Source organism: Bufo gargarizans, chromosome 1 (assembly GCF_014858855.1).
Source record: "Bufo gargarizans isolate SCDJY-AF-19 chromosome 1, ASM1485885v1, whole genome shotgun sequence".
Lineage (NCBI taxonomy): Eukaryota > Metazoa > Chordata > Amphibia > Anura > Bufonidae > Bufo > Bufo gargarizans.
In genome coordinates, this window is record NC_058080.1 from 192,021,672 (window position 1) to 192,047,285 (window position 25,614).

Here is a 25,614-nt window from a genome sequence, read left to right on the forward strand (position 1 = left end):
TTGGCATCTGGTTAGGGCTACCTTCAATCTTGCGTTTTTGCCTGATCCGGCAGGGATCAGGCAAAAACACTTCCGTTACTGATAATACAACCATCTGCATCCGTTATGAATGGATCCGGTTGTATTATCTTTAACATAGCAAGCACGGATCCGTCATGAACACCACTGAAAGTCAATGGGGGACGGATCTGTGCCCATTGACTTGCATTGTGGGTCATGATGGATCCGTCTTGCTCCGCATCCCATGACGGAAAGAAAACCGAAGCTTGCTGCGGTTTGCTCGCCAGTATGGAAACGCAACTAAACGGAACGGAATGTATTCTGGTGCATTCCGTTCTGTTCAGTTACATTTTGTCCCCATTGACAATGAACGGGGACAAAATGGAAGCGTTTTTTTTTTTTTCCGTTATTGAGATCCTCTGCCAGATCTCAATACCATAAAATGTAAACACTAGTGTGAAAGTAGCCTTAGCCATTTCTGTCAATGCATGCAGGACCCACAGGGACTGGGTTACAAATTGTATTATATACTGATCATTTAAGACAAATAAACCATTTAAAGATATAATGGTGTAAGACATTCTCTTCTGGGAGTTTAATATTTGTAGCTATAGAATAAAATGCATGGATAATTTAGTGTAGGTAAAGCACTCAGGTACCACCGCCATTCTAAATAATCTACATATATACATGTATAATAACCGGAAATTGGGTAAAAATGAAATTGCCAACCGTGGATTTACATACTGTGACCTTATTGTAAAATGCAGAGCATTCTACGGCGCAATGTAATGTGTTTCTGAGAAAATGACAAAGCAAAAGCTGGAGGGGGGGTGGGTTTGAGATCGCAGAAGACGCAGTACTTTGCATTTCCCAATATTGTGCCATTTAAGGGGCAGCTGGTAACAGTCAGTTCTTCTATTTGTGTCCTAATGAATGTATGTCTGTTTCAAATATGGCTCATTAACTTTAACAGACTGAAAATGGCTCCTGCTAGAGAAATAAGGAGAGGCACATCTTCCACCCTTTCCTGATCAGCTCTGGAATTTCTTCCCAGAAGGTCACTCATGAAACAATTATGACTTTTATCAGGCATAACAGCAACAGACACCATGGGGAAGTAAATGAGGCTGGCATTTCCCACATTCAACCTGTTGCCTGCTGGAGATGCTGTGTCATCCTGAATTCTCCCCACATGGTGACACGGATAGATGGGAAGCTTAGCATAAAGGACAGGGCTAATAGAGGAGATGATGGACATGTTCACCTCCCTAAGTCCCTCTGTCAGCCTGCTGCAGCTCATGTATTGAATCCTTGGTAAAGTTTGCAGCTGCCAGCTGAGCAGCACAGTCTGAGGACCAGGGAAGGTTGGAGCATTCTGCCACCTAGTTTCCCAATGCATTAATTGCTGTGAAGCTTTGGTCTGTGCAGGAGCTGAACAAGAAGCAACAGGGGATTGATTGTGGAGAGGTGTGTTAGGTGTGTGCTCCAGTGACAGGGAAGATACATGTAGAATGGTCTGCATTAGGCACAGCATCACTTCTGCTGCTATCTGCTACCTGCCCCTCTCTTGCCTAGGTGGCTGAAGAGCTCTTACCTCAAGCCATAGCCAAGGAGAACTGCAGATCTTGGACAGTGGCACTGGGAGAAGCCAAATCACACAGGAGATTGAAGACTCTCACCAAGCTGATCATGGAGATAAAGGAGGAAAGGACTTGTGATTCAGCCCAGGATCTGATTTCTCCAGCAGAAGGGGAGAATGCTGTTGTGTCACAGTGTGCAAGTAAGTGCAGCACCTCCATTGGCATGCTATTATTCATGTGTGTCGTGCATGCACTCCTGGAGCGCAAAGTGCATCCTTTAACCCTTTATCAGCTGGTGCATCGCAAGGTCTGGGCTGATTTCACACAGCTTGAGCTGAAGGCTGCTATGTTTGCAGCCAAGGGAAGCTGATCCTATATGTGATCCTGCATGCCTAACAGAGCCTTATGATGACTGAATGGAGCCTTTTCACCTAATAGACCCTGGATATGTGTTCCTTAAACTGTGGACCTGTCTCACTCAGTAGGCAACTTCACTTCCCTCATCTGTTGTCCCTTGCTTTCAGCAGGGCTGAATAATACAATGATAGAAATATATAGCTGAAGTGGGTTATGGCTTGGAATATGCACATAAATCATAGACTCTTTATGCTATATGTGGGTGTCAAGTGGATTCAGCATACAGAGTGAATGGGTGTATTTTATTTTTTAAATGTATCTCATTAAACTTTTAGGGGGTCCACAACAGTTAGAGGAGCATTAAGTGATCTTCACTTGGTTTCCTACTCAACAGCACAATCCTCAGCAACCCCCCAAATACAATCCCCTAAAAAGATGTTGTCAACCGCCTCCTAAGCTATTACCTGGCTAGCAGAGTAGTACAGGTAGAAGATGGTTACCATCTTTGGTCAGAGTACTAGAATAGGCACAAAGTTCATAATCCAACATACATGTCCTAGGACCCACATGCCATAGGATCATGCAAAAGCGCAACACAAATCATTGTGATGCCCCAGTGTATATTATCTCTCATCTTGCATAGGACTGCAGATGTTAGACATCAGCTCTGCTACATTTGTATATGTTAGTGCGTGGCTTTATTTTGTAATGGTTTCTCAGTTGTCAGCAGCCCACCGGTTGGACTGAATGAGTTTGTCATGTAGGAATTTGCAGGAAGCTGTTCCGTAACATGGGGAATAGTGTAGGTAGTAATCCAATAAACCTTTAGCACATTCCGGATGCTCCGCATATTGCAGCTTCTCTAGTCTAGAGCTTTATGATGTGTTCTGAACATCTCATCTGTCAGAGCTCGGAGCAAAGTTGATTTCGATGGTCTCTTTTTTTTTTTTTTTTTTTTTTTATAACCTGTTTAGGAATTTAACCCTCGCACATACACAGATAGGGCTATTAAGTGGGAACAATTTCACTAATTTATATTTTCCTATGCAGTTCGGAGCCTGGAAGCTCCTTAATGACCAGGCTTGATGAATGTTTGTTATCCTGGTTTATTTCCTCCCGCCGTATGTGTGACTAAATGATGGTAATTATATTTTCAACGTGTCTAGTGTATCTTTGCCTTGCACATTTTGTTTTAATTCGGTCTTAGCCCTGTCTTATCCCGTGTCCATAGCAACACAATTTGGCAGCAGGAGACAGGCATCAAGCTACAGGGTCTAACACTATTGTATCCAATATATATCACATGCAATGTGGAGTTTTTGTATGTTTGCCATCTGGAAGTAGATAGCTGTGCTGTGGGATATTTTGAAGCTCTGTTCAGTAGCAGTTACCTCCTTGTAACGTGCAGTTGATTTCACTAGAAGCCTGCAGATATTGTCAGCTGCTGAAGGTACCAAATTTGCAGAGAAGATGTTTAATGTAATGTTCTTTAAATGCACACATTCTTTTCTTGCGAAAAGTAGACTGTGAGGTCTAAAGAAAAGATTCAAACTGCTAGGAATCTACTACAAGAAGCACTGCAGGACATTCCTTGGTGCTTCTCTCAGGAATGTCCTCCAAGTAGGATATGTTGGCTAATCTCTCAATTTTACACCAGTATGAGGGTTAGTAAGACCGCAGAGTGCACCTGTCTTTGCTATTGTTATAACTTCTCTCAGAAGAGGATACCTACAGTAGATCCTTTTTCCTTCACCACTTTGGATATGTTGGCCATTTTATTATGGTCATGTATAGTGTTGAGCGAACTTGTGTTTTAAGTTCGGCGTCTAAAGTTCGAGTTGGGGTTATCGAAGTATCCCGTTATGGATTCCGCTACCACGGACCATAACGGAATTTAGAATCCATAACGGGATACTTCGATAACCTGAACTCGAACTTTAGACGCCGAACTTAAAACACAAGTTCGCTCAACACTAGTTATGTATGCAGAGGATAATAAATATTTGCCTGTTTATGGTATAGTTGTGATAGACGTGCAACCACTCATGTCAGGGAAAGATAACAAAAAATAATAGTAAAACTGTTATGCTGAATGATTTGTATTCAGATTGAGTCTATCATGATACTCTTTGGCTTTAAAGATTGATGAGTCCATTCATGAATATTGTGGAGAATAGACTTTGTGAATGGACTCCACTCATCCTATAAGATGTGAGTCTGTCAGAAGTGGACCACACAGATGACATCTAAAGAATCGCATGCAAAACTTGGAAATACTTCATATAGCCCAAGGCTGCTGCTACCTGCTGATTTAGGAATTGTAGGACTAAGCATACCATTTTACCCTTTGGAATACATGCCCTCTAGAAATCTGATGGAGAAACCTCAAGAGCTGTCACTATTTTAGAACTCTTTTGAGTAGAAAACACTGTAGGTATAATGGATGCCACACAAAGCATATGGTGACTTTGTAAAGAAGTAAAGTAAGGTACTCTAGAATCCAACCAGTGATGAAATGTGGGTGATGATAATCTCTATTACTCATCCTTCAACTGATCAAAGCATAGAAAGGATTGTACCATAGACTATATATAGAATTAATGTATCCTGCAATGATAAAAAATAGGATGACTCATGTATTATGTGAGCAAATAAAACCTGCAGTGTTCCTACATTGCTCTGTTAGCTACTTCACTGTAGGGTACACATCTTATTTGAATATCTTGTTTTGTTCAGTTTTATTTCCAACCCCTTTCTGCTTCTTTGCATTAATCTGCATTACGTTTGCTTTACACATTGTAATGCATAAAATACAAATTACTCTGTTTTGTTACTGTTATAATTGCATTTGGCACGAATGATCCTTTTACTTTGGGCTTTATGTTTCCTGCTCTTAAGTACTTGTTTGCCAACCCATTAAGAGGATTTTCAAACAATGAGTTTCATAGGAAAGTTCCAAACCACTTTCAATAGCTTCAGCCAGTGTTGTGTGGGTAATTCCGCATTTTTTTTTTATTATTTTTTTTTGTGATAACTAAATAATTAGAAAACTATAAATAATAAGAAAACTCATTAAAATGTTCTACTGTTTTAGGGTACTTTCACACTAGCAGCAAGGAACTCTGGCAGGCTGATCCGGCGGGTCAACGGCCTGTCAGATCCGTGCTGCCGCTAGTGCATGCGTGCCCCCGGATTACCGCTTTGGCCCCATTGACTATAATGGGGTCGGGACGGAGTTCCGGCGGTAGCATGGAAAACATGCCGAGAAGCGGCCGGAATAAAACTACGCGTGAACTAGCGGCAGCACGGATCCAACAGGCTGCTCACTCGACGGAACAGCCTGCCAGAGTTACTTGCCGCCAGTGTAAAAATAGCCTTAAAAATTAAAATAGAATGCCAACTAAATTTGTAATCCACTGGAAAATTTCAGTTCTGAATTGTGTAATAGGATCCAAGGATTCTGTACCAACAGGTTCCAGGCCAATGGATGTTTATTCTATGTTATCTTAGTCTCTAGAAAAGTTACAGTAAGGGTCCATTCACACGTCAGTATTTTTCTATATCCCGAGTTTTAGTCCGTTTTCTGCGGATCCGTTGTTCCTGAAAATGTTTCCGTATGTCATCCGTTTTTTTCGGATCCATTGACTTTGTATTGTACCAGGAACCGATTTTTGCGGATAATAATAGGACAAGTTTTATATTTTATCGGACATGCGGAACGGAACAACGGAAACGGACAGCACACATTGTGCTGTCCGATTTTTTTTTCAGGATCCATTGAAAATTAATGGGTACGCAACTGGTCCGCATCCGTTCCGCAAAAAATGGAATGGATCCGGAAAGAAACAACGGACGTGTGAATGGACCCTAAGGGTTTTCTTTCCATGTCCGTTCCAAGTTTTTGTGCGAACCATATGCGGAACCTTTCATTTCAATGGGTCTGCAAAAAAAAACCTGAAGTTACTCCATGTGCATTCCATTTCCGTATGTCAGTATTTCCATTCCGCAAAAAAATAACATGTCCTATTATTGTCCGCATTACGGACAAAGATTAGTACTGTTCTATTAGGGGCCAGCTGTTCCGTTCCGCAAAATACGGAATGCACGTCATCCATATTTTTTGTGGATCTGTTTTTTGCAGACCGCAAAATACATACGGTTGTGTGCATGAGCCCTAATGCTACAAAAGCCTAAAGTACAATTCTAATGGACAAACAGGGCAGATCATTCCATAAATGTATCCAAGTTGACTGTGCACCAGAGTTGTCATAATGCAAACATTTTTATACGGTTTCGATACAAAGAACAAGTATTGCGATATTCGATACTACACAAAAAAAAATTACAAAAAATACCCACACATTAACCTCATGTTTCTGAGCTTATTATGTGGAGGTCACTTACTAATAATGTTAGGCACATCGAGGTCTGATAAAACCATATGCCTCACATTAATAGTAACATGGGGTTAATATGAAGCACATGATGGGGTTAATTACTATTTAACCTCATCATGTACCTTACATTAAACCCATGTTGTCCATTATGTGAGTAGGTACATATTATTAAACTCTTAAAGGGAACCTGTCACCGGGATTTTGGGTATAGAGCTAAGGACATGGGTTGCTAGATGGCTGCTAGCACATCCGCAATACCCAGTCCCCATAGCTCTGTGTGCTTTTATTGGGTAAAAAAAAAAAAACTGATTTGATACATATGCAAATTAACCTGAGATGAGTCAGAGCTACAAGTAAGATATGACTCTTTTATGTTAATTTGCATAAAAGGTGGGAAGTACAAAAATGCAGAATACTTATTGAATTTGTCTGCAAATGGAATTTAAAGTGTGATTTATATGTTTAGGGTAACACAATGAACATTTAGAAAAGCTCAGTGAGGGTAGCATAGTATAGGTGACAGGTTTCCTTTAAGGACTGAGCCTATTTTTATTTTTGCATTTTTTATTTCTTTCCTCCTCACATTCTAATAGCCATAGTTTGTTTCTGTTCCTATGGCCATATGAGGGCTTATTTTTGCCAAACAAGATGCATTTTTACTGGAACCATTAAATTTACCATGTCTTGTATTTGAAAATGAGGGGAAAAAAATTGTGAGGAAAAAATTGAAAATAAATAAATGATATTACAGCATTCAATGTGGGCTAAAAATAACATGACATCCTTATTATGCAGCTAAATAAGATTATGGCAATACCAAACCTGGGTAGTTTTATTTATTAAATAAAAACCTTTTTAAAAAAATCTAATTTAGTTTGCATTGCCGTTCTCTGACAAGCATAACTTTTTTATATTTCGGTCTACGGTGCTGTATGGGAACTTGTTTTTTGTGGACAAACTGATTTTTCTTGGTACCATTTTTGAGTTGCATACAACTTTTTGATCATTGTTGTTAAGGAGGTGACTAGAAGGTGACTATTTTTTATTGTAAAATTGGGAAAGAGGACCTGTCACCGCTCCTGACACGCCTGTTTTTAATAGCTTCATGCATTCCCCCTGTAATAACACTTCTGGAGCATCTATTCTTATGGCTCTATGTTGTACCATTCCTTTATTATTTCTACTAGATGTTATGAATGAATTGTTTGCAGTCTGCAGTAAGGGTACAGAGGGATGGTAAAAAGTTGGGGGGGTGTACCTGAACAGTCTCACTCTATCCAGTCAGCACTGCCATTGTCAGACATGTGCACACCCAACTGGTTACCACCCCGCTGTACCCTTACTGCAGACTGCTAGCAATTCATTCATAGCGTTGAGTTGAAATAATACAGGAATTGTACAACATAAAGTCATAAGAATAGATGCTCCCAAATTGTTATTACATAGAGAATGTATGTAGCTATTAAAACAAGCATGTCAGGAGAGATAAATATTTATTTTATTTAATTTTTTTAACTTTTTTTTAAATTGTTTTAATTAGAAACATTTAACCCCCTTAGGGAGCTAGAACCTGGGATCTTTTGATCCCTTGTCCTATTCGCCATAATATGAGATCTAATATGGTGAATGGGATTCTAATGTGCTCCCTGATGAGCTATGCCTCGTGCACAGCTTAGCGAGAAGCTTAGGGCACTTTCACATTTGCGGCAGAGGATTCTGGCAGCCAGTTCCATCTCCGTAACTGCCTGCCGGATCCGTCAAAACGTATGCAAACTAATGGCATTTGTCAGACGAATCAGGATCCTGATCTGTCTGACGAATGCATTGAAAAACAGATCCGGCATTTCTTTTTTTTCAATTTTTTTGCGGCCTGAGCATGCGCAGACTGCACAAACGGATCTGTTTTGCCGGAAACACTCGGGGCCGGATCCAGCATTAATGCATGTCAATGGTAAAAAATGCCGGATCCTGCATTTCGGCAAGTGTTCCGGAATTTTGGACGGAGATAAAACCGCAGCATGTTATCTCCATCCTGAAAAGGCAAAATACTGAACTGAAGACATCCTGATGCATCCTGAATGGATCGCTCTCCATTCAGAATGCATTATGATAAAACTGATCAGTTCTTTTCCGGTATTGAGCCCCTAGGATGGAACTCAATGCTGGAAAAGAATAATGCTAGTGTGAAAGTACCCTTACATTGACAGGCCTGGGAACCTCTAGCAGGGCCCAGGTTGTCTTGGTAACCAATTGGAGTCCTGCAATTTTACTGCAGAGGCTTCAAACATATGGCAGACGGCGCCGCCTCACTCTGCCTAACCTCACAGATGCCGCAATCGCTTTGCTCAAAGTCGCACAAGGCTTCTGTTATTTCCTAATGTATGCATATAGTATCTGCACATTGAAAAAAAAAACAATTTAAAATTGCAGTCCGAACTGGGCTTTGGTGTTGTGGTACCAGCCAGTACCAAACCCCTGTTCAGTTTGCTATTTTTTAAATAGTTTTTCAATACGCAAATATGCATACAGTGGGAATTAACCACCTATTTTGCCCGAGTCCAGCTACAGCAGTGGGAAAAGTAGCTAACTGGAGGGCTGCTTTAGATGCTGCTATCTCCTGAATGGTAGCAGCTAGAAGCATACAACTGGTCTTGTTTGAAAGCTGACAGTCCAAGGTCTAAGCAACTGAGGAGAAATCACTGTTAGAAATCAAGTCGGGAATAATCGCTGGTAAAACCTGTTTTTACTTTGACTTTCAGCGGCATTCACTGCATCCCGATTTTTCTCAGTGATATCTTCCCCTGTACTGGACATATTGCTGTCATTCTGGTATTGTCTGAAAGCTTGGAATGTCAGTTGCATGTTTCTAACTGCTACCATTCAAGACGTAGCAGCATCTAAAGCAGCCCTCCCCTCCAGTTAGCTACTTTTTTCACTGCTGGAGCTGGACTGGGGCAAAACAGTTAGGGGGTTAACTGAGGTCTCTTGGGTGAGAAGAATCTATGATCCGAAGGTCGATTCGCTCAAGCCTAGTTGTAATGATTTTCAGCCAGATCAAAACAGGAGAGGGAAGAGATGACTGTAGAGTGTTAATAAATTGATGTGCGTTAATGTTATGTAGGTGTCTGTGTGTGTGAAAAGTAAAGTGTCATGAGAATAATAAATATCTTGATAGTAAATGAAAGGTTGTGGTCAGAAAATAGGAAGGGCAAGTTGATAAAATCAGAAATCAAGAAGATCAAGATTGTTGCCAGATAATGGTGTGGTCCTCAAACAAAGGGAATGTGGGCATGGGTACAGAGAAAATGACCTGAAACGAGCCTTGTGGAGAAAGAAGTATGCCTACTCCTCCACCATGTCATCAGTAGTATGGTAAAAGTAGTAGCCCATGATAAGCAGCAGGGAAATTGGTCTCAGATTGTTGAAGCCAAATTTCCATGAGTTTTTTAGAAGTTGAGAAATTTTGAAAGGAAGAAGAATTGGATAGTGGGGAGTGTATTACACCCTGACAGAGTTACATAGAGCACAGGTAACCTCTTGGATACCTGAGGTTTATATAATTTATACTTTTTAACGTTTTTGTTAACTTTAAAAAAAAAAATTGCCCCTCTGGGAGGCTACAATACTATCTAGTCAGATTTTTTATTTTATTTTTTGCTTAAGCTATAGTTCCATAGAACTACAGTATAACTTTAATATGCTGTTATCCTATGTTGGCCAGCCACCTGCATGCCAACATAGGAACTGCAGGGTCATTTATTATCATGAATAACGCCTATATTGCAGGATCAACTTGCAGGATAACAGGCCGAACTGGATGGACAAATGTCTTTTTTCGGCCTTATGTACTATGTTACTATGTTATATTAGGCGTATTACAGGCGCAGATTGTGACGCAACTGTTAGTTGCACTGCAATATGCAGCTTTTCCCCCTCATGTCAGGCCTAAAAAAGTAGGCGTGGCATGGACAAGGAAGTGGATGGGCCGGAAGGATCAACTTCCAGGTCTTTCACCATTTAGATGCTGTGGTAATGCTTGACCACGGCACCTAAAGGTTTAAATGCCTGTGATCTGCTTTATTGTCAGTCGTAGACATGAGCAGTGGGCCTCATGTCCAAGCGGGCACCATGTTTAAATGAAATTGTTAAGGGTTAAAAGACACAGGAAGAGGACATACAGCAAATGTTAATCAGATTCTCTCTGTTTCTTTGCATGGCAGGTGAGAAGCTGAGATTAGCAGAAGAAAGTGGTCCTGGGTTTGGTAGGATGTCGCCTGCAGCCAGTAGCAGGAGAATAGAATGAGACAACAGATGGTAGAATAACTTGGGTGTATATTTTTTCAGTGCTGCACAATGGAGCAAGATGGGTCAAGGTGATATGAGAAAGTAAAAAGTGCATGTGAACTGTACATGGGTGAAGGAAGGAGAGAGGGACTGATGTGAATAGAAGGCACAGAGGGAGGAAAATGTGGATAAGTTTGAAGGTAAACAGCAGAAGCAGTGAATATGTGGAGACAGTGTTGCAAAGTATCTGATTTGTGAATACGTTGGTTTGTGTAGTCCTGCCCTGTCCTATTGCCTTGAATAGAGAGGACCTGTCACCAAGAATGCAATGCATACTGTGAAACAGCAGGCACTCAGCAGCTATTGTGCCTGCTCCACACTGGATCAGGTGCCATCTTTAAAGAGACAAATGACATCCTCCTGTTCTGTTAAAGTGAATCTGTTACCAGTGATCTCCCTATGCATTGAAACATAGCTGTAGCTCACCTGCTTAAAATGTAGTTTTTCTTTTGTTGATGCAAGGCTCCGTTCCTGAATTACTTTACTTTTTCTTAAAATGCAAATTAGGCCTTTGGTGCAATGAGCTTCCTCTTGTTGCACCCAAGCTCTTTTAATTTCTGTGGCCAGTCCCTCACTTTGATTGACGGGGCCAGGCAGTGGCAAAGCAGCCATGGAAGGTCTGGCCACAGAAATAAGAAGAGCTTGGGTGCAACAAGAGGAACGCTGACACTTCCATTTAAAGATGACACCCATTCCAGAGCATAGCGGGCATCGTAGCTGTCATACAACAGATAGCCGGGCTAATGTATGTGATCGGCCAATCGCAGACATTTAACCCCTCAATTGTGACCATGGCATCTGAAGTGGCTTTAGACCTGAGTGGTTTTCCCGTAATGAGATTGGAGAAGCCGTTCATTGCTAGTAATAGGCCTGGCAGGCCTTTAGTCTGTCACAAGTATATTCCAATGTTGTCCAGAAGGTGGCAGTACTTCATTGGAATATACTGAATTTCCCATAATTGAATGTATTAAAACACATTAGTGTGTGGGAAAAGCAATTAAATTCTTGCATGTACAGGTCTCCTAGGGGGAAGGGGGGAATAAAGATAAAAAAAATTAAAGAAGTTTTTAAAAATATAAAATATATATATTTATAATAATTTGAATCACTCTCTTTCCCCATAATAAAAATTTTAATAATTTTTAAATTTTAATCAAATTTTTCCTGTAACACAGCAAGGGTTAACAGCCAAACTACGTCGGCCGTTAACCCGATTGTAGTCAGACACCTGTCGGTCTAGACGTTCACTGAGGCTGGATCCGGATGGCGGCTGTCGATTGGTTGGCTGCAAGAATGATCTCATCTCAACAGCAGAATGCAGCATCTCTCGCAACAAGGCCTGGAAATGCTGCATTCTGACAGTCATCTGTGATGCTGGTAACATGTCCGCCATTTTGTGTTTGTACCTGGGGTCTAAGTACGTTGCCACCCAGTACTGGTCCTGCTCATCTTCCTGCTCCTGCCCCTCGACTGCTTGATCAATGACACAACGCAATGCACGCTCCATAAAGAAGGCGTAAGGTATGATGTCACTGATGGCGCCCTGGCTGCGACTGACCAGTTTGGTGATCTCATCAAATGGCCGCAGAAGTCTGCATGCATTGCGCATGAGCAGCCACTTGGGTGGTGAAAAAAAACAAGCTCCCCAGAGCCTGTCCTGCCGCAGAGTTCGTAAAGGTAGTCATTAACGGCATGTTTTTACTGGGGAAGCCTATCAAGCATATACAAGGTAGAGTTCCAGCGCGTCACAAATCAGACGTCTGATGGGCAAAAAATGTCGCCGCTGAACGTCAGCAAGGCGAGCCATGGCCATGTAAGATCATCTAAAATGGCTAGAGAGATTTTCTTGGCCTGCCGCAAGACGTCCTGCACCCTGGGGTATTTGGCAACGGATCGCTGCACGACTAAGTTCAGGAGGAGTGCCATGCACGGCATGTATGTCATTTTGCCCGGTTTCAGCGCGCTCAGCAGATTGGCAGCATTGTCGCACACCCCTTTACCAACTGTCAAATTGAATGGGGTTAGCCACTGATCGGCCTGTGACCGCAGAGTTGAAAGCAGTGAGGGACCTGTGTGGCTCTTGACTTCCAGGCACAACAGCCACAGCACAGCATGGCAACGTCTCAACTGGCACGTCGAATAGGTTCTGGGGAGCTTAGGGGGTGCAGAGGAAGAGGCGATAGCAGTGTAAAAGGAGGAGTCAGCTGAGGAGAAGATGGAGGATGGAGTAGGAGGCGGAGAGGAAGAGGCAGGCCTGCATGCAATCCATGTCAGTAACACCAAATCCACACGGGTGCCACGGGTTACATGCTTGACGGCCGTCTAAAGGTTCACCCAGTGGGCAGTAAAAGTTATGTACCTTCCCTGCCCGTATTTGCTAGACAACGTGTCTGTGGTCAGATGTATCTTGGCACCGACACTGTGTGCCAGAGATATATTAACTTACCGCTGAACGTGGCCATATAGTTCAGGGATGCCCTTCTGGGGGAAATATTTCCCTTTCGGGGACCTTCCATTGCGGTGTGCCAATGGCCAGAAATTTTCTAAAGGCCTCCGAGTCCACCCGTTTAAATGTCAGTAGTAGGCGGGCTAGCAGTTCTGACAAGCCAGCGGTCAGCCTTTGGGCAAGAGGATTATCCGGCTTCATCATTTTTTTATGCTGGAACATTTGGGCCACGAAAGCCTGCCTTTTTGCCAGATGAATGTGACGACGGCACAGTTGAAGGTGGAGTGGAGGACAAATGGGAGGAGAGAGGAGAAGGAGAAGAGGCAGGACGTGGAGCGCCGGGAGTGTGCCTTTGTGGGTTCTGACGGTTTTGCTCCCACTGGGTTTGGTGATGGGAGGCCAGTTGCTTTCTTAAGTCGGTGGTCCCTAGGTGAGTGTTGGGCTTACTGCGACTTATGCGTTGACAGCACAGGCTTCAGATGGCAACACTATTATCAGCAGCTGACGAGTTAAAAAAAGCTCATACTGCTGAGCCATGTGCCGGCATCCTGGGAGCGCAAGATGTGACCGTGCATGGTGGATGGCTCGCTCAAAAATACATTTGCAGTCTGCTATTTGCCTCCTTTGCACTGCGAATTCTGTCTGCTTCTCCTCCCTATCTGCTGCTCCGTCTCTCCCTCTGATCTCCCCTCCTCTTCCTCTGTTGTATGCACCCACGTGACGTTCATCGACAAGTCATCATTGTCACCTTCACTACCACTGACATTAGAGATCTCGGAGTAGGCAGCAAGAGCGGGGACCACCCTCCTTGGGCTGATCTGGGTACTGTGATCAGTCCGCTGCGTGGCGGGCGTTGCTACCGCCTCTTCCTCATCCGATGCCAAAAATGGCTGCTCATCGGTAACCTCTGGGAATTGATGGTAAAATGATTCCTCTGACTCCAGTGGAGGGGCTATGGTGGTGGTTATGGTGTCTTTGGGGGTACACACAGCAGAGAGTGAGGAGAGTGCAGAAGCGGAAGGCTGAGTGAGCCATTCAACCAACTCTGGTGCGTCCTTTGATGTAATCGCACGCACCTTCTCCAACTTCCCTCTTAGGCTCCGGCCTGGTGCATCTGCCTGACCCCTACTACCCCTGTGGAATGGCCTGCCTCTTCCTCTGCTTGTCATTTTCAAAATGACCCTGTGACAAAGTCCCTATAAAAGAGCAGTATTTATGGAAGCAGGTATATAAAACCCCTTAATCAGTTTTTTTGGGCCGCAACTGGTATATAAACAAATCTCACGCCCTATTTAGGGACCCTCGGGATCTCAAAGTCAATATAACAAGAGGTCGGTTGACCAAAAAATTCCTTTAGGGGTCTCTAACTAATATAAAAATATATCTTTATTAATTAATGACTAAAACAGTGATGCAAAAATTCTATAAGGATGATCTAATCTAAAACTGTCAGAGTACAGAAGAGTTGTGTACATATATATTTAACTCATGTATTTGACTACCAGCTGGTGCTTGGAGTTGGCAACAGCTTTAGGGTAGTTACATGAGGTGTATATCCATATATATTCCCTTCTAGGTAATTGAGCCAGGAAGGTACTGAGTGCAGGGAATCAATTTGGTATACTCTGATGTATGAAATGAGACCGGGCGTGTAACAGTTACCACTACATGTCATTCCCTCAATAATGGGCCAGTTCTGAAATGATTTGTGTTTGTTTGATGTAATTTATACTTAATCACACAATACACCGTGTTACTGGACGGTGGTCACTTGTTTGGTGACTGTTTATATCAACTGTACAGTCACAGCCAGTATTATCTACTCCTTGTTCTCTTAGAGGAGATGTGTATTTTGTCGCAACAGCTGGTAATTTTGTCCACCAGTCGGTGACAAATCTCTCTACCGGCTTGGTATCACTCTGTCTTGGCAGTAGATTTATGTAACGGTGACTGAATCTGGTGATCACTACTAATAGCCATTTGTTTGACGGGCTAATAATCTCCACTGTGCAGCCACCACAAACACTATCTGCCCCTTATTCTCTTGAAGCAGATAGTAGCTTGTTGTCACAACTGGAAATGTTGTCCACCAGTTGGCAGCAGAAATCTCTACTGAATTCGTTTGCTATATACTTATTGAGTCATATCACGGCGGCTGAATTTGTGATCATTCCTGCTAACAATTTACTCGCAACTGAATCTTACTATTGCTGTACTGCTCTGCTTGAGCTTGCTGGGTAATGACAGGGTGGCTGTTGCACTACCGCTATCTGGTCTGAAACTAATCCAGTGTTCACCTGCTAAACGCTCTCTGTGCTCTGTCTAAAAATAGCGCTGCACTATGGCACCCCTCCCGACATGTTTCGCCACTGCTGTGGCTTCGTCAGGGGAAGTGGGGTCCTTAGCGTGCACGCGCTGCTAATGACCATTATTTAACTAATGACCTCATGTAATTAGGTCATTAGCTGTTGCCAATTCCAAGCACCAGCTGGTAGTCAAATACATAAGTTAAATACATATGTACACAGCTCTTCTGTACTCTGACAGTTTTAGATTAGATCATCCTTATAGAATTTTTGCATCGCTGTTTTAGTCATTAATTAATAAAGATATATTTTTATATTAGTTAGAGACCCCTAAAGGGATTTTTTGGTCAACCGACCGCTTGTTATATTGAGCAACTGGTATATCACACCAGTTGCAATTAGTTGTCCCTCTGTATAGCTGCGGTATCTCAGCAGAACCACACACAAATGCTGCACAATACAAATGCCCTATATAGAAATTATAGTTATATCACACCCCTGCCTCAATCAGATTTTTTTCGGGGCAACAGGTATATCACACCAGTTGCAATTAGTTGTTCCAATATTGTTTGTCCCTTTGTATAGCTGCAGGTATCGCAGCAGAACTACACACAACTGCTGCACAATACAAATGCACTATAATATACTCTCTATGTTAGAAAGCCTATTATAAGTATATCACACCTATCAATGGCACACCTATACCAGTCCTTAAACTGACTTTTGTAGCCCTATTAGCTAGCGTTTGGTGTCTCTAACAGTCTGTCCCTGCTCCACACAGCAATCTCTCCCTACATCGGCAAAAGACTGAATGTAAAATGGTGGCCAGATCGGGTTTATTTATAGGGTATGGGGTGTGTCCACGTGCTGAAACATCTCAATTGTCTGTCCTGTCCCACCTGAATGATGTGTCATGGGTCAAAGTTCTGCACAATGCAAAGAATATGGCGTCGGCGGATATCGCCATATGTTCGCCTGTTTGACGAACAGCGAACGAGCAAAGTTTGCCGCGAAACGACCATCGGGCGAACCGCAAGGCCATCTCTATTTGAAGCCCCCTGATGCACACCTACAATAGAAACTCACAAAATGTTACCCCATTTTGGAAACCACAGGATAAGGTGACCGTTTTATTGGTACTATTTTTTGGTACATATGATTTTTGATCGCTCGATTTTATGCTTTTTGTGAGGCAAGGTAACAAAAAAATGTCTGTCTGTTCTGGCACAGTTTCTATTTTATGTGTTTTACTATGTTCATCTGACAGGTTAGATCATGTGCTCCTTTTATAGAGCAGGTTGTTACAGACTTGGCAATACCTAATATGTCTATTTTTTTTGTTTTGTTTTTGTTTTGTGTCTCCATTTTCTGAAAGCCATATTTTTTTTTTTTTTTTTTAGGTGATTGTCTCATGTAGGATGTAATTTTTTTTTTTTGTTGGATGAGGCGACTGGTACTATTTTGGTCTATATTTGATATTTGATCGCTTGGCATCACGCTTTTTTAATGTAAGGTTACAAAAAATTGCTTTTTTGGGACAGTTTTTATTTTATGCTTACAGCATTCATTTTAAGGGGTAGATCATGAGATATTTTTATATATAGATATATATTTTTAAACTAACATTTTTGGGTGCCTATTTTCTGAAAGCTATATTAATTTTATTTTTAGGTGATTGTCTTATTTAGGGGCTAATTTTTTGCGGAATAAGGTGACGGTTTAATTGGTACTAATTTAGGGTACATATGGCTCTTTTGATCACATTTTATACCAATTTTGGGAAGTGAAGCATTTTTTTTTTTTTTTTTTTTACACAATTATAAATGTTATTGGAAAAAGTTAGATTATTTTTATTTTATTTATTTTTTTAACACTTTTTGGAACCATAACCCTGCAGTATATTGTGACTTTACACTAAGGCTCCTGCCAGTGGCAAGCTGGATCCCTGTGAAGGCATCTGGTTGCCATGGAAACCATCGGGATTCTGCCACAGCTCCCTCCCTGTTAGGCCTCCTGCACACGAACGTGTGCGCCCCGTGACCGTGCTGCGGGCCGCAATGCACGAACACCGACAGTGGGGAAGCCGCAGCGGATCGCGGACCCATTCACTTTAATGGGTCCGCGATCTGGCCGTTTCACAAAACTATAGGACATGTTCTATCTTTTTGTGGAACGGAAGTACAGGATAAAACCCCACGGAAGCACTCCGTATGCTTCCGTAGGGTTCCGCTGCATGCTTTCGTTCCGCACCATTCCTTATCTCCGGATTTGCGGACCCATTGAAGTGAATGGGTCCGCATCCGGGATGCGTAATGCCCGCAGAATGGTGCCCGTGTATTGCGGCAACGGGAAGCACACAGTTCATGTGCAGAAGGCCTTAATCACTTCCATACAGCGACCTCTACGGACCGCGGCATGGAAGCGGTTAAACATCAGACATCGTTGCCAGCACCAATGTCGGTTATTACAGCAGAGTGTCAGCTGTATGTTACAGTTGACACTCTGCTGTGCTGGGCCATTTTGAATTATTGGGGAGATGCGCTTGGCCATTCCGAATGATTGGGGTGGTGTTATATATATCGTAAATTGATGTACATGAATATAGATGTACATCAAGATGTACATGAATTATAGGTTGTTATCAATACCCTTTATGTATGTTTTATATATATCTTTTTAGGGGAGTGTTTTTAGAGTAATAAATATTAATTATTCATCCATCAATTGTTTCCCTGGTGTGTGTGCCCCCTCATTTCACCTATTACCTTTTGGGTGTTATATATATGATTGGGGTTATTGGGACTACAGGAGCTTCCTAACAGCATAGCCCTGGTCCCCTCAACACTCATTGAGGAGGCTGCTCTGCAGGATTTGAGCCTTCCGCTCAATGCTGCGATTGGTCAGTCAAATGTGACTGACCAATCACAGCGATCTAAAGGCAGGAACTGCGCTGATTGGTACCCTGCTGGGTGTGCTGTCCTTGACACCTGTTTAGATGACGGTGTCACTGCAAGTACACCACAAGTAACTAACACCACATCATGACGTACGTCATTAGTCATTAAGGAGTTAAAAGGTTCTCCCAACACTCTCAAGTATCAAAGTCAAATGTTTGTTTACTTGTGCTCTGTAATCCAGACTGCATGGCTTTTCATACCAGGATCTAGATGAGAACTTTCCAGATTTTTCAGCCGCTCTTACTAAAAGTCCAGTCTTTGTCAAGCTCAGTCTCTTACCCCTCCTCCCTCCATGTTGATATTTGAGGGAATTGTCGGTTTCGGAACCTCTTTTAAAGGGGACCTGTCATGTGGATATTTGATTAGAATCTAACTAATTATATACAATCATTAACTACTAAAAAGTGCCTTAGATGTATTCACTTACTGGTGTGACAGATGGTTACCTCATAATATACACACAAAGATGCCACATGCCACATGCTAATGAGCTGATTTGAGTCCAGCGTGATGTCAGTGAGTCCAGCGTTTTTTTAATTTAGAGCTATAGCCACTCCCCTCCCACCTGCTGCTGATTCATATGGAAAATAACTGGCAGGAGCTCATGAATATTCAGGACTCCTCATTATGAGCTGGAGCTTTTCAATGCAAGAAGTTGGCAGATTGACTGGGTCGATTAAAGAAAGTGGCCCAGCATTTTGCTAAGAGAATTAGTCACTTATTTATGTTGTCCTTAGTTAGGACACCATAAAACTGGTGATGAGTTCCCTTTAAGTGGTTGTAGGGCAATTCATAACTTTGTCTGTGGGAGGAACTTTTTACATTGGGAGCTCCTCCCTTAGCTGTTCTGCAAGTTGTTATAAGGTCATCAGCCCTGCTGGTTAGTTAGTGTACTGCAGGAAGTCTTGGCCAGATGATTACCTTTGCTCTCCATACCATTGCAAATCACCCATGGACAACAGTAGTGTGAGCAGAAGTCAGATCAGTGGTTAAAGTCTTTTCTGATTGGGTGGCAGGCAGACCATCAAAAGCTGTGTCGTACCACACCTGGTGTTGTTAACTTGGGCAGCGCCTGGTCACTGCTGAGGTTGTCAATCTTGGCTCTGCTAAACAGTTGATACATTCTGCACTTAGGGAAGAATTAAAAACAAACTTGAACAGTTCCACATATTCTAACATTTAAAAATAAATTCCGCTCTGGATTAACTCCGTGCATGGGTTTCAACTCTGTCCAAAATAACTCGGTCCTTGGCAATTTGAGTTTTTAATGGGGTGAAGTACATTTAAAAAAACTTTGTTGTGTCATTTACTTCCCACCACCCACTCATCAGATGGATTAAACAAAACAAACAAATGTCCCATTATAACTTTTGTCGGTCTAACACTGCTTTTAAATAACATTGCCCAATGGAACCAAAACTTTGCTAAACCCTATACCTAAATCTCATTGTACACTTACATATACTGTGCATGTACTATTCTCAATTATTTTTTCAGTGTTTGACCCAATTTTTTTTATAACATTTTCTAAAATAAAAACTTGTACATAAAGTAGGTTCTACTTCATGGCGGTCCTCATCTTTGTTCTTAACAAATTAAATAAAAAATTGCAATCAATAGTTTTCAATGGTCTTGGATGGCCTTTGTCATGTGATAACAATTAAACATTTATCAGTTCCGAACGGAACCTAAGGACCCCATAGACAAAAGTAGTGCATGGAGCGGAGACAAAAGTAGTGCATGCAGGACTTTTGTCTCCGCCTCAAAAATCTTCACCTGAGTGGAAACCTAATAGACCCCATTATATTCTATGGGGTCCTTAAGTTCCGTTCTGCTCAGTTATGTACCGAATCCGTCCTCTCCGGAAAGGTTGAACAGTGATGTGAATGAAGCCCTAGTTACTTATAACACAATGTGGTGTTAAATAAAGACACATTTGTTTGAATGTCTTTTCATTTGTTGATATCTTCTTCAGTAAAAACCTTTTGACATCTTCAGTGTAAACCTTTTAACCAGCAATATCAGTTTAATTATATACCCTTGATTATTGATAACCCCATTAATATTAAACATTTATTCACAAATCTTCTAATATACTCAATGTTGTATATTGGTTCATAATTCCTTTGGTATTTTGTTTTCAGATGTACCCAGTTTCTCTGTTGGATCATTAGTTAAAAGCTTTGTCCTTTTCCTTAAGAAAATATAATATATTACACAATACATCTCACACACATATACAGAGTGAATATGCCATATCGGGTGTATACTCCTCGAACACACATCCTAAATGACAAAAATAACTTTTTTATTCATAGGGGTGGCTTGTAGTTAAGGGAGGAGAAGAAGGGGTTGTCTTTGGGTCCTGTGTTTTCCACCTTTTCTCTTTCCTTTTCTTCTGTGTCATCTAAGTCAACCCTTCCTTGTTGGGCTGTGCGATCCAGCATTGTCTCCTTAACACTGTATGAGGTCAGATCAATGGACCACATATATTGAGAAACCAAACATAACATTTAACATGTAATTAAACAAACATAAAGGGCCCATATCACATGCAAATCTGAGTCACATCATCGAGGTCGCATCATTAGGGAAAGGCTGCTGGAGACTGGGGTACCTCAAATGGAGTGGCTTGCACTTTTTTCCGACCTGAATCCCATTGAAAACCTATGTGATCAGTTGAGTTCCCTTGTAGAGGCTCATAACTCTTTACCCCAGAACCTCAGTGACCTGAGAGCCACCCTTCAAGAAGACAATAAGTTGACTTTTAAATAGCATGAGACATCGTTGTCAAGCTATAATTGATGCTCAGGGTCATATGACAAGTTGTTGAGGCATTGACATTTTTTGTGGGGATATACTCACCACTGTTGTTGGCTTTAATAAGTTGTTTAAGATTATCCACCTTCTCTTGCATTCAGCAGTGGACCCACATGTGCAGTAGCTTCCCTGCTTCCTTCTTCCTCTGTGTTGGTATAGTGGCCTCAATAAGAACCAGTGACCAGCTTGTTTTGGATCCTAATATTCACACCCAGTCCCCTTAATGCCCCCACATAGTAATTATTTTACCTTTGTGCCAGAACACAGTAGTAATGCCCACATGTGCCCCCTTTTACTATATCTATGCCCAGATGTGTGCCCTTTTCACAATACTTATGCCCAGGTATGACCCTTCACAGTAGTAATGCCAAGATGTGCCCCACAGTTGCTGTGCAGTGATAGTTAGGCCCAGATATGTGCCTCCTTCACAGGAAGTAAAAAACAAACAAAACAACTGTAATTACTCACCTGGTTCCTCCGAAGATGACAGCTCAGTTGCCAGCGCTGACAGTGGAGTGACAGCAGCTGAATGGTGAAGCAGGGAGCAGAAGGCTCCCTTCTTCACCATTACAATCAGCTGAGAGCAGGACATACCTCAGCCGTTCAGGTTGTATAGGTGTAGCATACATCAACTTGACAGAACGCAGTAAATACATTGCTGATACAAACTTTAAACTGATCCTTAACAATACAAAAGCCATTAACGAGATCAATTGCATATTAAGCACATTAAAGTGTCAAATTAAAGGGGGTTATAAAAAAAGTTATGTACATTTTTTTTTATAAAGCACTGAAAATAAATTATGGATACTATATTTATTAAGACGTTTTAAATGCTGGTCTTAATAAACCCCATCGCTGGCAGTGTATCTACCGAAGGTATGAAGAGGTGCCGGCCTCTCCATAACTTCCGCGCATCAAGAGCTAGTTCTAAATGTAATACCGCTTCCTAGCTGTTACATTTAGACCTTTTTTTTTACGCCTAAAACAGGCGTAGAAAATGGTATATGAGACGGGCCTGCCTGCCTGTCCCCTTCCTTACCCATGCCATGCCCACTATTTTAGACCTGTCGTGAGTGGGGAGAAGTCTCAGATTGCGGCTGCGCTAAAATACACCTCATATAGGTGTATTTCATAACAATAAATGACCCCCTATATTCAGTAATTTCCCTAGTTTTGTTCTGGCCCTTTGTTGACATGCAGTTGGAGAGCTGTGAGGGCATGTAACAACAATCTCTGAGGTTGTCATCGTGAATATTTGTGGGTGTCAGCAAAGACTGCCTTTGCCCTCCCCCTTGCTCTGCAAAGGGAGTGAATAAGATTGCTTCCCTGTCTGCAGTCTGACTGCTGGGATACTCATGTTATATGTGTGGGACTACAAGTCCAAGCTTTACAGTACAATGACATTGCTGATATACACAGCATCTTCCCCCTACCTGTTCTTGTGAAATTCTCTGCAGACTCTTCCTCACAGCCAGCAGAAGAGTACAGAGGAGAGAACTCCTTTTAGTCTTCGTCAGCTCTGTGTTTACAGGATGAGGAAGGAGAATCCTATGCACAGCATTTGTCTCTTCAGTACCTGGAGAAGAGGAAACCCTGCAGCTGCTCAGTACCTGAGACACCGCATCCAACTCTGAATTTGTGCTGCTGATGATAGAAGAAGTTAAACTTGCTGAAGAATCCGGTGGGAACAGAGACAAAGGGCAGACAGCTCAGCCATTAGATTGGGCAGTGCAGGGTGCAAGGCTTATCACTCCAACTAGCACAGCCTTCACAGTGATGTACTGTGCACAGACCCAGACTAGTGTTGGGTGCCAATATTTTGAATTGCGAATTTTAATCGTGAATATCGGCACTTCGAGAATTTGCGAATATTTCGAATATAGTGATATATATTCGTAACTTTGAATATCCTAGATTTTTTTATTTTTTTTACAGTACACGTGATCCCTCCCTGCTTCTAGCTTGAGGGCCAATGAGAAGGCTGCAATATCTCTGTCATAGCTTAGCAACATCCCTAGCAACCAATAGGAAAGTTGCCTACCCCTTACTATATAAGAACCTCCCCAGCAGCTATTTTCTAAAGTCTATTGCAGTTATGAAAGAGACAGCAGTGTCATTGCTGAGCTCTGTGCTTTGTTGTATTACATTAGACAGTTTATACACTCACCTAAAGAATTATTAGAAACACCTGTTCTATTTCTCATTAATGCGATTATCTAGTTAACCAATCACATGGCAGTGGCTTCAATGCATGTAGGGTTGTGGTCCTGGTCAAGACATTCTCCTCAACTCCAAACTGAATGTCAGAATGGGAAAGAAAGGTGATTTAAGCAATTTTGAGCGTGGCATGGTTGTTGGTGCCAGACGGGCCGGTCTGAGTATTTCACAATCTGCTCAGTTACTGGGATTTTCAAGCACAACTATTTCTAGGGTTTACAAAGAATGGTGTGAAAAGGGAAAAACATCCAGTATGCGGCAGTCCTGTGGCGCAAAAATGCCTTTTTGATGCTAGAGGTCAGAGGGGAATGGGCCGACTGATTCAAGCTGATAGAAGAGCAACGTTGACTGAAATAACCACTCGTTACAACTGAGGTATGCAGCAAAGCATTTGTGAAGCCACAACACTAACAACCTTGAGGCGGATGGGCTACAACAGCAGAAGACCCCACCGGGTACCACTCATCTCCACTACAAATGGGAAAAAGAGGCTACAATTTGCACGAGCTCACCAAAATTGGACTGGTGAAGACTAGAAAAATGGTTTCTTGAACATGACAATGAGTTCACTGTACTAAAATGGCCCCCACAGTCACCAGATCTCAACTCAATAGAGCATCTTTGGGATATGGTGGAACGGGAGCTTTGTGCCCTGGATGTGCATCCCTCAAATCTTCATCAACTGCAAGATGCTATCCTATCAATATGGGCCAACATTTCTAAAGAATGCTATCAGCACCTTGTTGAATCAATGCCACGTAGAATTAAGGCAGTTCTGAAGGCAAAAGGGGGTCCAACACCGTATTAGTATGGTGTTCCTAATAATTCTTTAGGTGAGTGTGTAATATATATATAATAAATGTATGTATGTATGTGTGTATATATATATATATATATATATATATATATATATATATATATATATATATATATATATATATAATCAGATAGTTAGGAGGAGATAGTCAGTGTAGGTTAACTTGATCTATAGTGTAGCTGATAGGTTCTGCTGTCCATACATACATGCTACATAGTGCTGTGATGTCACAAGTTGCACGTATTGCGAAAAAATATGCGCATCATTAATTGCCGAAAATTCGCAAGCGCAAATATATTGGAGCACTCTATCTGCATATAAAGCTATTGTAATCTGCCATGCCAACCATTATCTACAGTCTCAGGAAACTTATACCAACGTAAAAAATGTGGCATAAGTGACCCATGCCTGTATTTCGCGTGCATTACGCGAATATTACATTGCCGATTTTTGCAATCAAGAATATAATCACGAATTCGCGAATTCTCAAATATATGACAAATATTTAGTAGAAATATTTAGTGAAATATTGCAAATTCGAATATTACCCCTGCCGCTCTCATCACTAAGGGCTCTTTCACACTTGCATTGTCCGGATCCGTCGTGTACTCCACTTGCCGGAATTACACGCCGGATCCGGAAAAACGCAAGTGAACTGAAAGCATTTGAAGACGGATCCGTCTTCAAAATGCGTTCAGTGTTACTATGGCAGCCAGGACGCTATTAAAGTCCTGGTTGCCATAGTAGTAGTGGGGAGTGGGGGAGCAGTATACTTACAGTCCGTGCGGCTCCCAGGGCGCTCCAGAATGACGTCAAAGCGCCCCATGCGCATGGATGACGTGCCATGTGATCACGTCATCCATGCGCGTGGGGCGCCCTGACATCACTCTGAAGCGCCCCGGGAGCCGCACGGACGGTAAGTATACTGCTCCCCCGCTCCCCACTGCACTTTGCCATGGCTGCCAGGACTTTAGCGTCCCGGCAGCCATGATAACCATTCAGAAAAAGCTAAACGTCGGATCCGGCAATGCGCCGAAACGACGTTTAGCTTAAGGTCGGATCTGGATTATTGCCTTTCAATGGGCATTAATTCCGGATCCGGCCTTGCGGCAAGTGTTCAGGATTTTTGGCCGAAGCAAAAAGCGCAGCATGCTGCGGTATTTTCTCCGGCCAAAAAACGTTCCGGTCCGGAACTGAAGACATCCTGATGCATCCTGAACGGATTTCTCTCCATTCAGAATGCATTAGGATAAAACTGATCAGGATTCTTCTGGCATAGAGCCCCGACGACGGAACTCTATGCCGGAAGAAAAGAACGCAAGTGTGAAAGAGCCTTAACACAGACCTGCCCTTCAGGCTTGTGCATT

General features: G+C 42.2%; 1 protein-coding gene across 3 annotated transcripts in view; it reads left to right on the plus strand.

Moving 5' to 3' along the window:
* The first annotated feature begins 1,328 nt into the window (after positions 1 to 1,328).
* The window catches only part of INPP4B (inositol polyphosphate-4-phosphatase type II B), a 700,458-nt gene continuing 676,172 nt past the window's right edge, over positions 1,329 to 25,614 (plus strand). For 2 of the 3 annotated variants that reach the window (XM_044300585.1, XM_044300600.1), the window contains exon 1: positions 1,330 to 1,783. In XM_044300585.1, coding sequence (XP_044156520.1) covers positions 1,693 to 1,783 — 91 coding nt within the window. In that variant the 5' untranslated portion in view covers positions 1,330 to 1,692. Of the gene's footprint in view, positions 1,784 to 25,614 lie in introns of all 3 variants that reach the window. The other variant, XM_044300592.1, reaches the window with a different exon arrangement.